Source organism: Papilio machaon, chromosome 3, assembly GCF_912999745.1.
Source record: "Papilio machaon chromosome 3, ilPapMach1.1, whole genome shotgun sequence".
Lineage (NCBI taxonomy): Eukaryota > Metazoa > Arthropoda > Insecta > Lepidoptera > Papilionidae > Papilio > Papilio machaon.
In genome coordinates, this window is record NC_059988.1 from 3,664,058 (window position 1) to 3,677,388 (window position 13,331).

Consider the following 13,331-nt stretch of genomic DNA (forward strand, 5'->3'; position numbering starts at 1 on the left):
ATTTTTTATGAAAACAATTGTATGAGAATTATTTCGTTGATTATAAATTTGGAATTGAAATTCTGCACATTTGCATTACGTCCACGCCACGTGGCTGATTATGCTTAAACATCTATTTAATCCAATCACGTTTATGTTAAGCAGTGTGTGGGTATGCTATATGTTATGTTGTTTAATTAAATATTGCATAAATCAAATTTATTAGTTAAGGTGATGGAAATTTTTATTTCTGAATCTTTCCTTAAATCTTAATCATTTAAGCATTTGATTGATGTACCATTTTACCATTTATTGATTAACACACTTTACTTACAACTTTAACTACCTTTTTCATAAATACGATGTGTTTCTTAAAAAAACTTACCATAATATTAAGTAAAAAATCAAACTTTTTTATATTGTATTTAACTAATAAAAAAACGAGATTGGGTTGTTGTGGCGTTTAATACTGTCTGAAAATATACTTGGCATATAAAATAATCATACATTATAATACGGCTACTGCAGTTTCACTTTTTCCCACTGGGTCTCAGTATTATTGTACGTAATTGTTTTCTGGTGGACAAAACAATTGAGATAAAGTTCACTGAACAAATGAAAGGGATTCATCGGTAAGGAGTGTTGATTAAAAACTTGTAGATAAGTTAGATAAGCTATCGATGCTTTGTTAATACGTGCTGGTTATTGTCGTTGGGGCTGGGAACGTGGGTGTTATCAGTGCACGGTTAAACAAAAGAACTAATCGTTTTATGTCCCATTATACAGCAACAAATGTTTCTTTTGCGTGCTTATTATTTACTTTCTATAACTTCAGGTATTCCTTTATTAGGAGTAATAATAGAAACCTATTAATTTTAGTTTGATAGTGTCATGGATCTGTGTAGAACAGAATTGCGTTGTCGTCTACAATTTCCTTTGGCGTTGTAGTAAAGGGTTAATACTGCCACCGCAAGATTTCCACTCGATATTAGGAAACTAGCTATAAAAACTTGGTGATGCAAAAAATCTCTTTTATTATAAGTGTACATAAAAATGAGACTTTTCCACTTTACATAGTTCTACGTCGCGTTCGTAAGTTTTTATATTATCAAGATATTTATTACCCACTTGGCTCATAAATTTTAAATAATCCTCACCTTAATCCTGGAATGGCTCTATATGTTGGTAATTGCATTACGATAAGCGATACCGAGATAATGGCAAGTTCACATAAAACCAACTGACCGAACAAGAATCAGTCAACTTCGTGGATTCCATGACAAATGACGCACTCTGTCAGTTCGGACACAAAATTTTCTGGAAATAGTTCCACATAAAAACTTTGTAGAAATGGCCCTTATCGGAATTCAGCCTTAGGCTGTCACTGCATTTATTAGTTTGATAATAAACTGCTCGAAATCTAAACGAAAACTATCGTAACATCGAGAAACGTGTAGTGAGACTTATTGAAACAAAATGTTGCGCTACATCCGCAAACTGGCAGCGCGAATCATGGTGAAAATACGAAAGGCAGAAATGTTTATATTCAACGCAGCAGTGGTGCGAAGACGCGGAACCATACATTCTATTTGTAGGAGAGCAACCATACATTCTATACACGAGGTGAGGGATAATAATTTAAGAATTAATGAGCCACCAATTGATGGAAACGTTTCCTAATTTACTTGATTTTAACGATGGAATGACTTCTGGCCTGTTAACGTCATTGCAGTGGGAACACTAACAGTATTGTCTGTGTAATGAGCAATTGCTATATGTTAGTTAAGTGGCCACTGTTAGCCATTACTTTCCGTTAGCAGACTTAAACAAATTATATTTTAAGATATTTATGTCTATGTTTCTATGTGAACTACCAGGAATTCATAAACACATTCAATAATCTTAAAACTATGATTAAGGGTCAAATTAAACTCATTTTATTCTTCCTGTAAGTGTATGCTAATAATAGTTTCACAATGGTTATTAGTTTTAGTGCACACAGCACGCATAGCAGCGGATGTTAAATGTGAACTGTAGTGTCCGGGAATGCAATCATCTCGTTGCATCTTTTCGATTCCATATTTCATCACATAGTTCTGTGGACCTATCACGAATATTTGTGACAATCGTCTTCGTATCATCATCGTTAATTATATCAAACTGTATGAGGTTTTGTTGATGTACAGCGCCCTAAATTTAATACAAATTTTGTCGATGACGATACGATGGCGCTTGTCACAAAATCGCGCTAAGCTCTCAAAACCATGTCCTTTAAACTCACCATTAAGTATAGTGATGCTTTTCATGATTCAAATTCGACCTCATATTCATTAAGTTTTGTCTAAGCATGATATTGCATTAACAAGTAAGATTAAGTTTAACAAATTCTTCATGAACTTGTAATACTTTTAACGCTAGATATGTTTGGAAACTTGAAATTATCTACATGATTTATCAGACGCTTTCATTTCTATCTTGTAACATTATAGTCATTCTTAAGAATTTCTTAGAAAAATCAAATTTCGTCTAGCTGTGAAAAGTTAAATACTGTCATTTTGGTGAGGGTTTCTGAAGCAAAAACGCTTGTACAAAAATATATTACCATCCCTTTCTTTTATTTGGATATAACAAATATAACAATATAGATTGTACAGACGTTTCAGTGATGAAAACTCAACAGTTACTAACAATAAAAAATATTTAAATTCCCGTCGTCACTCATGCGTCAGCTCAATTTGTTGAAGCTTTTTCCTTTAACAGAATCGCTAAAAACATGTTAATTTATGTTAGTGCTGGCCGTTTTCTCGTTGTTTTGCGTTAGAAAAGAAAAAAAATGTTATATGTCTGCGTAGGTGTTGTCGATGAGCGATGAACTGCGCCGCGCGCTGTACTCGTCGGGCGCCTCCGTCGACATGGAGTTCTCGCCACCAGATCTCATCGGAGTCTCAGAGATATTTACCATGGAGCACAGGTAAATACAACAATAATTTATTTGTAAAACTACTGAATTTATATATGTTTCTTTTGATTAGATCTGTCATTTTTGACATGTTTCAATTTTTTTTATTGATTTACTGGAAAATTAAGTCCCATAAAAATACGTTGTCGGTAATTTTATTTATCATAGCAAAAATAAGTTCTAAGGACGATTTCAAACTGTATCAAAAATTTTGTTTAAAAAATATTTAACCCTAAGATTAAATTGATATAAATCCGAATGAACTTACGGTGGGGTTTACTCCATTCTATAAACAACACAACCAGTTTTGTTATGTCCCTGACACAGATTAGTAATCTATTATTTATAAATTAATCTTTTAATTTACATTGATTTATAAGTTATATAATAAAAAATCGCTATAAATTAGGTAATTTGAATACTATGAATACTGGCAGAATTGCACTGTGCCTTTATTTATTTAGTTTTTTAATGTGTGAATGATGTATATAATGAATGGTTGGAATGTACGCACTACTCACTAAATAACATAAACATGTTATTTTACGCTTATAACCTTTGTCTAAGTATTATATTATGAAAAGAACAGTAGGTACGTAAAGACACGCAGCTCTGAATATGGAAATTTACAAATTATATTACATTAGCATAGATTAATAAAACATTAGACTTTTTGTTGTCTATTTAATTTTTATGTTTAGTTGTTTTAAAAATCAGGACATTTGACAAGTTTCAGCAATCAGAGTTAAGTGTTAACCACAAAATAGAACCTAAATCCATTCACTAAAGAGGACTTATTTTATTTTTTATACCATAAGGTGGCAAACGAACAAGCTGCCACCTAAATTCGTGAAAATAGCAAAACGACCTATATACCTTCAATCCACGGAGGAAGACGAACCGAAAGTGGATATTTTTTCTGTACGTCCCCGTCCTCTGTCAAATCCATTTCCCCTACTCATCCTTTCCTTTTTAAAAAATGTGGGAAAAATAAGGGTACTAACTTGTAATATAAGAGTTTGTACAAATGTGGAGTTAACTTAAGTACAATTGTGAGCAGAATTTGTTTACGATTAATGTGATTTGTGTAGGGAGAAGTTGTGCAGTGTGCTGCCGGCGCGCGCACAGGGATACATGTGGTCGCTGGCGTTCAGCACCAGCCAGCACGGCTTCTCGCTTGCTTCCATGTACCGCAAGATGCAGCGCGTCGATAGCCCCGTGCTGCTCGTCATTCAGGACACAGACAATAACGTGAGTATACTGTTTTAGTTATTGTTCTTGAATTAGTTCTTGAACTTGTGTACTTTCAATTTTATTTTACCCCATCGGGTAACATCCCTCCCGGTGGGTTAAACACTTTCGTTCCGTAAAATATCAAATTTTCACAATTACAGTCACAATTGTTTACTGTTTCTCTTGAAGGTGTTAAACTATATATAAATTTGTTTTGAGTCCAATATTAATATTCTATTATAGTTGATATCAATAAATAAACACTTCAATAACCAAGTATTTAATAACGATAAAGTATAAACAAATAAAACATATCGGGTTTTATTAAATGTCATTTGGTTTATAACTGAATCGAAGTCTTTATACATTTTTAATGATACAGTAAATAGAATAAGTTTGTATTTTAACAGGTCTTGAACTTTTTATTCCACTTAAAAACAAAATATTTTCTTTGTCTTTATCTAGATAGATGATTCAATGAATTGAACGAACGTTAATAAAACCATATAACAAAGATCTCTTTTTGAAGATTTGTTTTGCAGCATCTCATAACATTTTTTTTAACTCAATGATTATTGTATAAAAAGTGGTATAGATATTAAAATTTTCGAAGCTATAGCTAATATTTATAAAGTTTTCTTTGCAATAACCTGTAGGTAATTATTCCAGCTTATAAATAATACACTATACGTAATAAATCATAAGCGACTTACAAAACAAATAAATAAAATACTTAGGCGCCTAGACTCGTAATTGTTTTTAATGAAACTCGACTCTACAATAAATAATTCAACATGATGTAGTAAAAACTGTTGATGACATGTATTGGAATTTGCTACGTTTTCGTTTTTTTTTTTTTTTTTTGTAGAACACAGTTGTTTTCTATATACATAATTAAATTATTTAATATTCAAGAAACATTCGACTTTAGTATTTTGAGCACATCGACAGTCAAGGATTTTTGAAAGGCGTCGAAGAGAAAATACGATGTTAAACGCGATAGTTGTTTATCGGCGAGTTGTTGTACATAAATCATTTTATGGCTTCATTATCAACAAGTAGGTTATACAACTCGTTTTTCAGTTTCACAATAGTCTTTTAAAATATTCGTATTGACATCTTATTTGTTAATCGACTTTAAAGTTATGACAATTTTATCCTGGTACATCATGCCTTACCTTAAATACGAGTTGCTAAAAATAGGTAGACAGTTACTTTAACTACTTGGTGCCTCGCCGACCTTTATAAGATTAACCAAACTACAGTCTCATACGCGATAAGGGCTATTACGTGGTTATAAATATTGTTGCATGTACCCATTGTAGAACGCTAGCGAAAAATAAGGTCTCTAATTTTTTTTTACAATAAAGTAGAGCTTAACCACGATCCCATCTGATGTAAAGTGTGGTTTTCTGAAAATCGTTATTTTATTTTAGGTATTCGGTGCGCTAACGTCATGTGCTCTGCGGCCCTCCGAGCATTTCTACGGCACGGGCGAGTCTCTGCTGTTCTCGTTCCAGCGCGTGCGCGAGGAGACAAGGCGGCACTCGCATCCCGCACCTGAAGAAGTCAAGGACAAGGATCCAAAGGATGAAGTTAAAAAGGATGAGAAGGAAGGTAAGTTAAAAAGAGAAAGGAGTAAAAATCAGGACGTAAATATTCTGTCCTATATAAAAGAATATACTTGCTCCAAATGTTAAAAGTTCCTCAATAAATGTAGGTTGACATTTTCTCAAACAATGTGTACAAATTATACTCTATATCTTCAAAGTTAAATATAACTACAATGCCCTATGAGAACTATGTGAAACTTGAGGCATGTACTCAACCACACAATTACCTCGGCTCTAATAATATTAAATATCTAGTTCCCGTTCTTCGGTTGTGTAGAATTACTTCAAGTAGTATTGAATTATTCAAGGATTCTTTTATCTATCTTACTAATATTATAAATGAGAATGTTTAGATGGATGGATGGATGTTTGTTTGAAGGTATTACCGGACAGGCTCAACGGATCTTTAAGAGATTTGTATTGAAAAGTTAAATGACATATATATATTTTACCCTTTCTTATTAATTGATTGCTCAATAAACCGTCCTTTTTTACCATTTGTCAAACTATGTCTATCCCAAAGTTCAACCAAATTAGTATAACAGTTTTTTGTGCGGTGCAAACAATAACCATTTCAAATTTCTAATTTTATTTGACAATGTTTTTTTTGAATATTTGTTGCAGATCAAGTGGCTCCCGCGAAGACCAAGTTCAAGTACTGGGGCTGGACGGGAGACAACATGTACTTCATCCGCGGCAGCAACGACAACATCTCCATCGGGGCAGGAGAGTGAGTATCCTACCCTGCATTACACCTTTCCAACTTTGATGACAAACATAGCAAAGCTAAAATGTTTATTGTAACGAAAGAGTGCTTAAGATTTTTTATTTATTTTCTTATATACTCAGGTTGCAAAAGTTGTTCATAGATATAGTATTTGTCAGTTAAGTCATCAATAGTAATGAGCCTTTTACCTGGTGACATCCTGATTCAAGGCGACTTATAAAACTGGTTCTTTTATGTAAAATATATTCACATAATACCAAGAATCAATGAAAATTTTCATATCAAATAGCTTAACACGGTTATAAAATGTTAACTTTTTGTTCAACTTTCGCTTTAAATTGTAGTTGTCCTATTAATAATTATTATAATTAATATTCGTATGTTTGAACAAGTCATAAATGTTAAGTGAATTAATTAAAAAAAATTGTAATGGACTTTTTCTCTCTTTCGCCTATTTATCTTTCTTTCAAAGCCAGTACAATGTAGTGTAGTATGAATAGTAAGTTATAGCTAATATGTGTTGTGTTGTGCAGCGGCAAGTTCGGCATCTGGCTGGACGGCGACCTGTACCTGGGCCGCACCCAGCGCTGCACCACATACGGCAACGAGCCGCTCACCACGCGCGAGGACTTCATCGTCAAGATCATGGAGTGCTGGACCTTCATCTGAGCGCCGCGTCTCCCCCCGCCCGCGCTCGCTTCGAGATACTAGCTTTACACTATCTTATGAACATTTGCTACCGAGACTCGACACTTTTACAAGTCGATCATATCGAACTTTAGCACCGACGAGTCCTACAATACAGTATCGGCATCTCGTCGGCGACGCGACATCGAGACCACGCGCTTTTCTAGTCAAACGTACTGAAACTCGACCAATGTTTTGATTCTCTCCGAATGTAGGCGCGTTCGGAGCGGGCGCGACCCGGAGCAAGTGCATTATTCCTAGTCAATTGTCGTTCGTATGTTAGTTGTGGGCGCAGGCCACGCCCTCGGCCACGCCCCCGAGCGCCCAGCGCCCACGCGCCCACGCGCCCACGTGCCCACACGCCGCATGCACGCGACGTTCCCAACTAACTATGTGTCAATTCATACGATTTATATTGTGCGTTGTTAAGAATACTAAGAACATATTTGTAACAATTGATATCATTGTATAATGTAGTGTAGAGATTTACTAAGAGATCGATCGTTTTTAGAAAGCATAGATTGCATTGCCACGTCCTGTCTGAGGAATGGCGGACTATGAATTTCTAGAGACGTAGATTCAATTTACATATTAAATATGTCGTAACCGATGACGCTATAACAAGAAATATATAATTATATTTAGTTGTCGTTGTGAGTTTCTTGTGTTATGTTAGTGTGAGCATAATTTATGTTATTTTCACTGTGATTTGATTACAATATGGTTGCATTTTGCTATATAGAAAGCGTTATAACGATTTAACATTAGTTACCGGAGTAATTTTGATTTTACATCGTGAGGAGAATAAATTTATATAAATATTTTGATGTAACGTTTCTTCGTACAGAAATAGTAGCCGATATAATTATAGTAAATGATTATACATAGTGTTAGAGCTTAATGAATGTAACCGCCATTGTGCTTAGTTGTATCACTTAGCATTTTACTCAGACTTTCTGGTCGAAATTATTTATTTAGCTGTGTAAGATGGCCGCAGTTCAGCGGCCGCTTGTAGCTTGGTGCTGGAGGATGTAGAATGATCATCGAATATACAATGAATTTAAGCAACGGTTCGAAGTAGAACTTGAAGGTATTACTTGTGTGTTTAAATATATGTAGATTCATATTGCGCTGTGCAACACTCAATTTTAATTTAACAGCCGTGATTTGTCAATGCTCTGAGATACAAAATTCATCTTCACGGTTGCTTTTAAATCTATGTGATTGTGGAATGTTGCTACATATTTAGTTTTCAAAGTTGATGGTAGTAAAAATGAACTGTGCAATTAACTATGCTGTTACTATATAAATTTCATTAACCGTATTAAACGCGAACTTCAGTCCATGCAAATTATTACTTATAAATGTTGTTGTTTCATTAAAAATGTATTAGTATCAAAAATTAGGTTTACGATATATAAAAAAAAATATCGGCATAATTATTGTTAAAAAAAATATTGTTGAGTAGCAATGAAAGATATATATAATTATTTATTCTGTTAAAATTTTGATTTAAGATTCTGTAGCTGTATTAATTTACTGGTGATTCTATTGTGTAACTTATAAGTTGTTAAAATATAAATCAAGCCATAATAACTGAGAATATATTCTTTTGAGAAAATGTTTTATTATTTAACATCAGTCCCGTTACTTATTAAAAAACAAACAATAAATGCAGCAGTCGTCATTTAATGGTGTGTTTTCACTGTTGTAATACCCGTGCAAAGATTTCAAATTTACATTCAGTTGGTTGGTTGGTTGAATGGTTGAAATTCATTCATATAACTTAATAAGTACGAGGCTACTTAAAACCTGCCTCTTCTCGGTTGATAATGATCTCTATTCCTATTATCAGAATTGGAGTATCCTCGTCCATATCTTCTATCTTCATAACCCCTGTCCTCATAGCTTCTATCTTGATACCCTCTAGAATAATCATTCCTACCTCTGTCCTGGTAACCACGATCATGATTGTTTCTATTCCTATTAGAACTGTCATATGGATGAAATCGTCTATTATTAAATCGTCGGTTTTGTGCTGGTCTCCAATTCTCCATTATTGGAGGTTTTGACTGTTCCGCATTAAATACTTTCATATAATCTTCATCTAACTCTGTAAAACGGTCTTTAAATTCCTCTTCGCATTGTGCTAAAAAATCTTTGTCTTCAACAGAAAGATCATTAGCCATGACTATATTTTGGGGTAGACTATTAAAGAATCAATAACTGAAAAAAAAATGTAGAATATTAGACATGTTGAATTAAATGTTCATATTCCCCTACAGAGAACAATACAAACATCCTAAAATACATAAAGACTTAAAAACACAGCTGTACACAAATATTTAAAAACCTAAATAATTCACAAGTATTTAAGCATTGTCAAATATAATGATGAAATGCTCCTTAAATTATACTCAAGACCAGTTTTTTTGAAAGTGGGCGGTAACGCCCTTGGGGGCGTTTGAAACCTAGAGAGGGGCGTTAAGGGGCCAAAAAAAAATGGGAGGCATTGAAATTAATTAATGAAATTGTGATTTTTAAGTTTTAGGAGTGAATAACAAATGGGGGGCGCTGAAAAATAATTGATTTTCAAAGGGGGCGGTAAAAGAAATAAGTTTAATAATCACTGCTCAAGACAAACACAAATAAGCTTAGCTGATGTTAACAATAAATTGATATTTTCCCAAAAACAACACAATTGGTTCATGACAGCATCCAACACCCTAATAAGAAAATTATCAATATTTACAAGTATCACTTATTAGGCTGGACATAATAAGAACATAGAATGTTCTCGGTTTGAATAATACTATATCAGAGCTCTTAAAGACCCAACCAACAAATGTACCACACTCGGGGCAAATACAAGGCTTCCACTGATATCCAGGATACCACAACTCCTCTTCTTGCCACTAAAATTAAATTGGATGGTGATATTGATTAACTTATCCTACTTTCAAATCTCAACCACTACAACCCTAAAGTTACATCATTAAATATATACCAATAACTAAGCAGCTTTAGTTTATTTGAATATTCATTAATTATTTATTTTTACATTTCATTTATTTCATATCATTTATATTAACATTTTAATTTATTAATAACTTTATGAAATAAAATATATATATGTTTCAGGAAAGGATTATTAAATTTCCTAAGTGGAGCAAAAGATAAGGTGGAAGAAAAAACATTTTTATATTTACCTCTCCGAAATCTTCACACGTAGCTTTTAAAGTGGTTATGACGTGGAATTCAAAGTTATCTTTTGACAATAGCTGAATTAAAACATTATCTCTATTAAAAACAGAATCCTCAAATGAATGACTAGATTCTGAACTACGCTTAGATGTTATTGCTTCGGTACTAGTAATATTATTACCACAAGAACGACAAACAATTGTATCTGTAAAAAATATAATGTTATGACAATTAAAGAAATATTTCGTTCAAGTTTCTAAATGAAATCAGAAACACATATTCATGATTCGCTATTGTAAAGTTTTACCTTACTTACTTTTAAATGTATGATTAGAGTATTCTGATCTTGTAACACAGGGAAAGTATAAACTTCCAAGAACAAACAAAATGAAAATCATTACAATATAACTAGGTATAATATGTTAACGTAAATATATTTAGTTTTATCTCAATTTCCCACTCCCAACGCGAAATCTTTTGACTTTTTCTTTCTAATCCATAGACAAATTAATTGCACCTTAATGTCAGCTGAATTAGTGATGGTGAAAATGTAATAAACATGCGTACCTCTTATATAAATCAGTCAAAAGTTCTTTTGCCTGATAAATGGGTTAAGTTAAACAAAATGCTAAGTTATATTTTTTTGGAGATTTTATGGCCTGGTATTTTATGCTAGTACATTGTTCCAGTACCGTACCGGACACGGACACTGTCCGGCGGACAGCCTATTCTACAATCATAGACTAAAGTTTACTCGTGCCGGTTCGCGCGCGTTTTCTTGTTGTCAAAGTTGTTTATCGATGTTAAGTTGTTAAGTTAATCTTTATTATTGATTATTATAGTTAAATCAACATGTTTAAAGTAATTGAAATAGTAATTTGACATTTTACGTCCCTTATTATTATTTTAAATGTTAACCTACGAGATTTGTGTTGGATCTGTCAAAAAGTACGCGAATATTTAAGTCACTAGATTTTTGCATAATGTCTGCAGAATGTATGAAAATGAATACATAACTTTAACTCCGAAGCGATGCGCACTTACAGAAGTTACGAACGCCAGTTATGTGTCTCCTACTGCTAACCTCAAATTGTTAACCAACGTTGCACTACAGTACCCCACGCCGCCACCCAGTGCAGTACAACGAAAAGAAAAATCCTTGCAAATATTATGCGACAAGTAAGATTACATATCATGAGCTGAAAAAAATCGTTTTAGAATTACTTAATTCCATTGTAACTGCCCTTATTATTAATTTCTAATTGTATCTCTTATCTTTGTAGATTTCTTAACCTATTCCCTCTTCAATGTAATGGAACAATGAAAATTCAATTAGACAGCACTGCGGCCAGGTTAGGAGTTGAAAAACGCAGAATGTATGACATAATAAATATTTTAGAGGCAATGAAGTATGCAGTCCATGAGAAGAAAAATACATATTTGTGGCATGGGGAGTCTGGACTTAGTTCCTTTTTAAAAATTCTTAAGAAACAAGGGGAAAATTTACGCTTATCTGAGGCTTTGAGAGGAAGAGCTCCCAAGCCTCCACCACCTAAACACAAAACACTGGGAATACTGGCCAAAAGATTCTTAATGTTATTTTTAGTAGAACCACCAGTAAGTGTGAATATTTTTAAAGAGCTTCATTATTTTATTCACCTAATTTTAGTAAGAATTAGTATAATTAACAAATAATATATTTTCTTTACAGAATACTCTAATAAATTTAGAGATGGCTGTGAAGGTACTAATAGATACTTCAAATAAAAATAAATCTGATCTCTCGCCAGAGCAGCTGGACCGTCAACACAAGTCTAAAGTGCGAAGGCTCTACGATATTGCTAATGTATTTATATCAATTGGTCTCATTGAAAAAGTTTCCGGTAATTTAATACTAAAGAAGCCAGTATTCAAATATGTTGGAAGGTATAAGGTTAATAGACTTGATGATACAATCAAAACACCATCACCAATAACACCCCTCACAGCTCTAGATACACATCAGAAATTAACTCCTTGCCATGTGTATGCGGGAAGGTCGAAACGAAAGTTGGAATTCACCACTCCAAGTAGTGAAAGCAAACTGGGTGTAACCACACCTCCACATACACCATCACACAAGTGGGATGAGATCTTACTTGTAGCTGATATGGAGTTGAGTAGAATTAATAAAGGAGTTTAGTTGTGATTTTATGCTTTATACTAATCTTACGTAAATTTTATTTTAAAATGGCCATAGTAAATATTGTATGGTAATTGAGATGATATATGTAAAGATACTAAAATTGATATATGCTGAGACAATGTATCTTTGTGCTTTAGATCCAACATATGTAAGGATTCCTGTTGACAGAAGATATTGACTTTTTCATTACTTTAGTTCCTTACAAATGGTGTTCTTCAATATTGAAACATGTGCCTTTATATATGTTATCTTGCTGTGCCTTATTTTGCCAGCATATGTTAAGAATATTCACTGAATGTTGACAGTGAACGTGACTGAAAATTAATTTTAGGCAGACTCAGGGTTAGTTAAGAATATCACATACCTAGAAATTCCAATCAAAAACGGCTATTTTCGGATACTAATGTTCTAAAGTGATTAATTTTTTTAATTCTATAAAGTAGCAACATTTTTATCTCAATTTAATGACATAATCTGTGTATTTTAAAACAATGATAAACCACTAATTATTGGTTTCTGAGACTATAATCCGTGTATAAAACATATTGTGCTGTTTGTTTTATACAGTCATTTTGGTCTCAGAAACCATCAATAAGAAGGTAACCATCCAGATATGTAAAGCTGTGTCTCAGTTTAAATAACAAATAATTGTATACATGTTTAGTCTTCCAGGGATGTGCTGTAAAAATATAAAAAAATTATTTTAAAGCATCATATTGCTTTATAACTGTTGAAAATATTAAG

General features: G+C 33.1%; 3 protein-coding genes and 1 long non-coding RNA gene across 18 annotated transcripts in view; 2 read left to right on the forward strand and 2 right to left on the reverse strand.

Moving 5' to 3' along the window:
* Positions 1 to 8,567, forward strand: part of LOC106712390 (TLD domain-containing protein 2) — an 83,160-nt gene extending 74,593 nt beyond the window's left edge. For 14 of the 15 annotated variants that reach the window (XM_045686414.1, XM_045686418.1, XM_045686413.1 and 11 more), the window contains 5 exons: positions 2,832 to 2,950; positions 4,030 to 4,189; positions 5,608 to 5,788; positions 6,409 to 6,514; positions 7,045 to 8,567. In XM_045686414.1, the coding sequence (XP_045542370.1) occupies positions 2,832 to 2,950; positions 4,030 to 4,189; positions 5,608 to 5,788; positions 6,409 to 6,514; positions 7,045 to 7,180 (702 nt within the window). In that variant the 3' untranslated portion in view covers positions 7,181 to 8,567. Of the gene's footprint in view, positions 1 to 1,065; positions 1,603 to 2,831; positions 2,951 to 4,029; positions 4,190 to 5,607; positions 5,789 to 6,408; positions 6,515 to 7,044 lie in introns of those variants that run through there. The other variant, XM_014504928.2, reaches the window with a different exon arrangement.
* Positions 8,568 to 9,003: 436 nt separating this feature from the next.
* LOC123723546 (RNA guanine-N7 methyltransferase activating subunit) lies at positions 9,004 to 9,387 on the reverse strand. Its single transcript, XM_045686589.1, has one exon. It carries the CDS (start codon positions 9,385 to 9,387, stop codon positions 9,004 to 9,006), a length of 384 nt encoding a protein of 127 aa, XP_045542545.1.
* Positions 9,388 to 9,953: 566 nt separating this feature from the next.
* On the reverse strand, positions 9,954 to 10,884 carry LOC106712351. Its single transcript, XR_001357071.2, has 3 exons — positions 10,719 to 10,884; positions 10,408 to 10,607; positions 9,954 to 10,113 (listed from the first exon to the last, which is right to left on the reverse strand). It is a non-coding gene; the product is annotated as an uncharacterized LOC106712351 (long non-coding RNA).
* Positions 10,885 to 11,123: 239 nt separating this feature from the next.
* On the forward strand, positions 11,124 to 13,097 carry LOC106712331 (transcription factor E2F7). Its single transcript, XM_014504845.2, has 3 exons — positions 11,124 to 11,581; positions 11,686 to 12,019; positions 12,114 to 13,097. Exons 1-3 carry the CDS (start codon positions 11,397 to 11,399, stop codon positions 12,582 to 12,584), a joined length of 990 nt encoding a protein of 329 aa, XP_014360331.1. The 5' UTR covers positions 11,124 to 11,396; the 3' UTR covers positions 12,585 to 13,097.
* Positions 13,098 to 13,331: the final 234 nt, after the last annotated feature.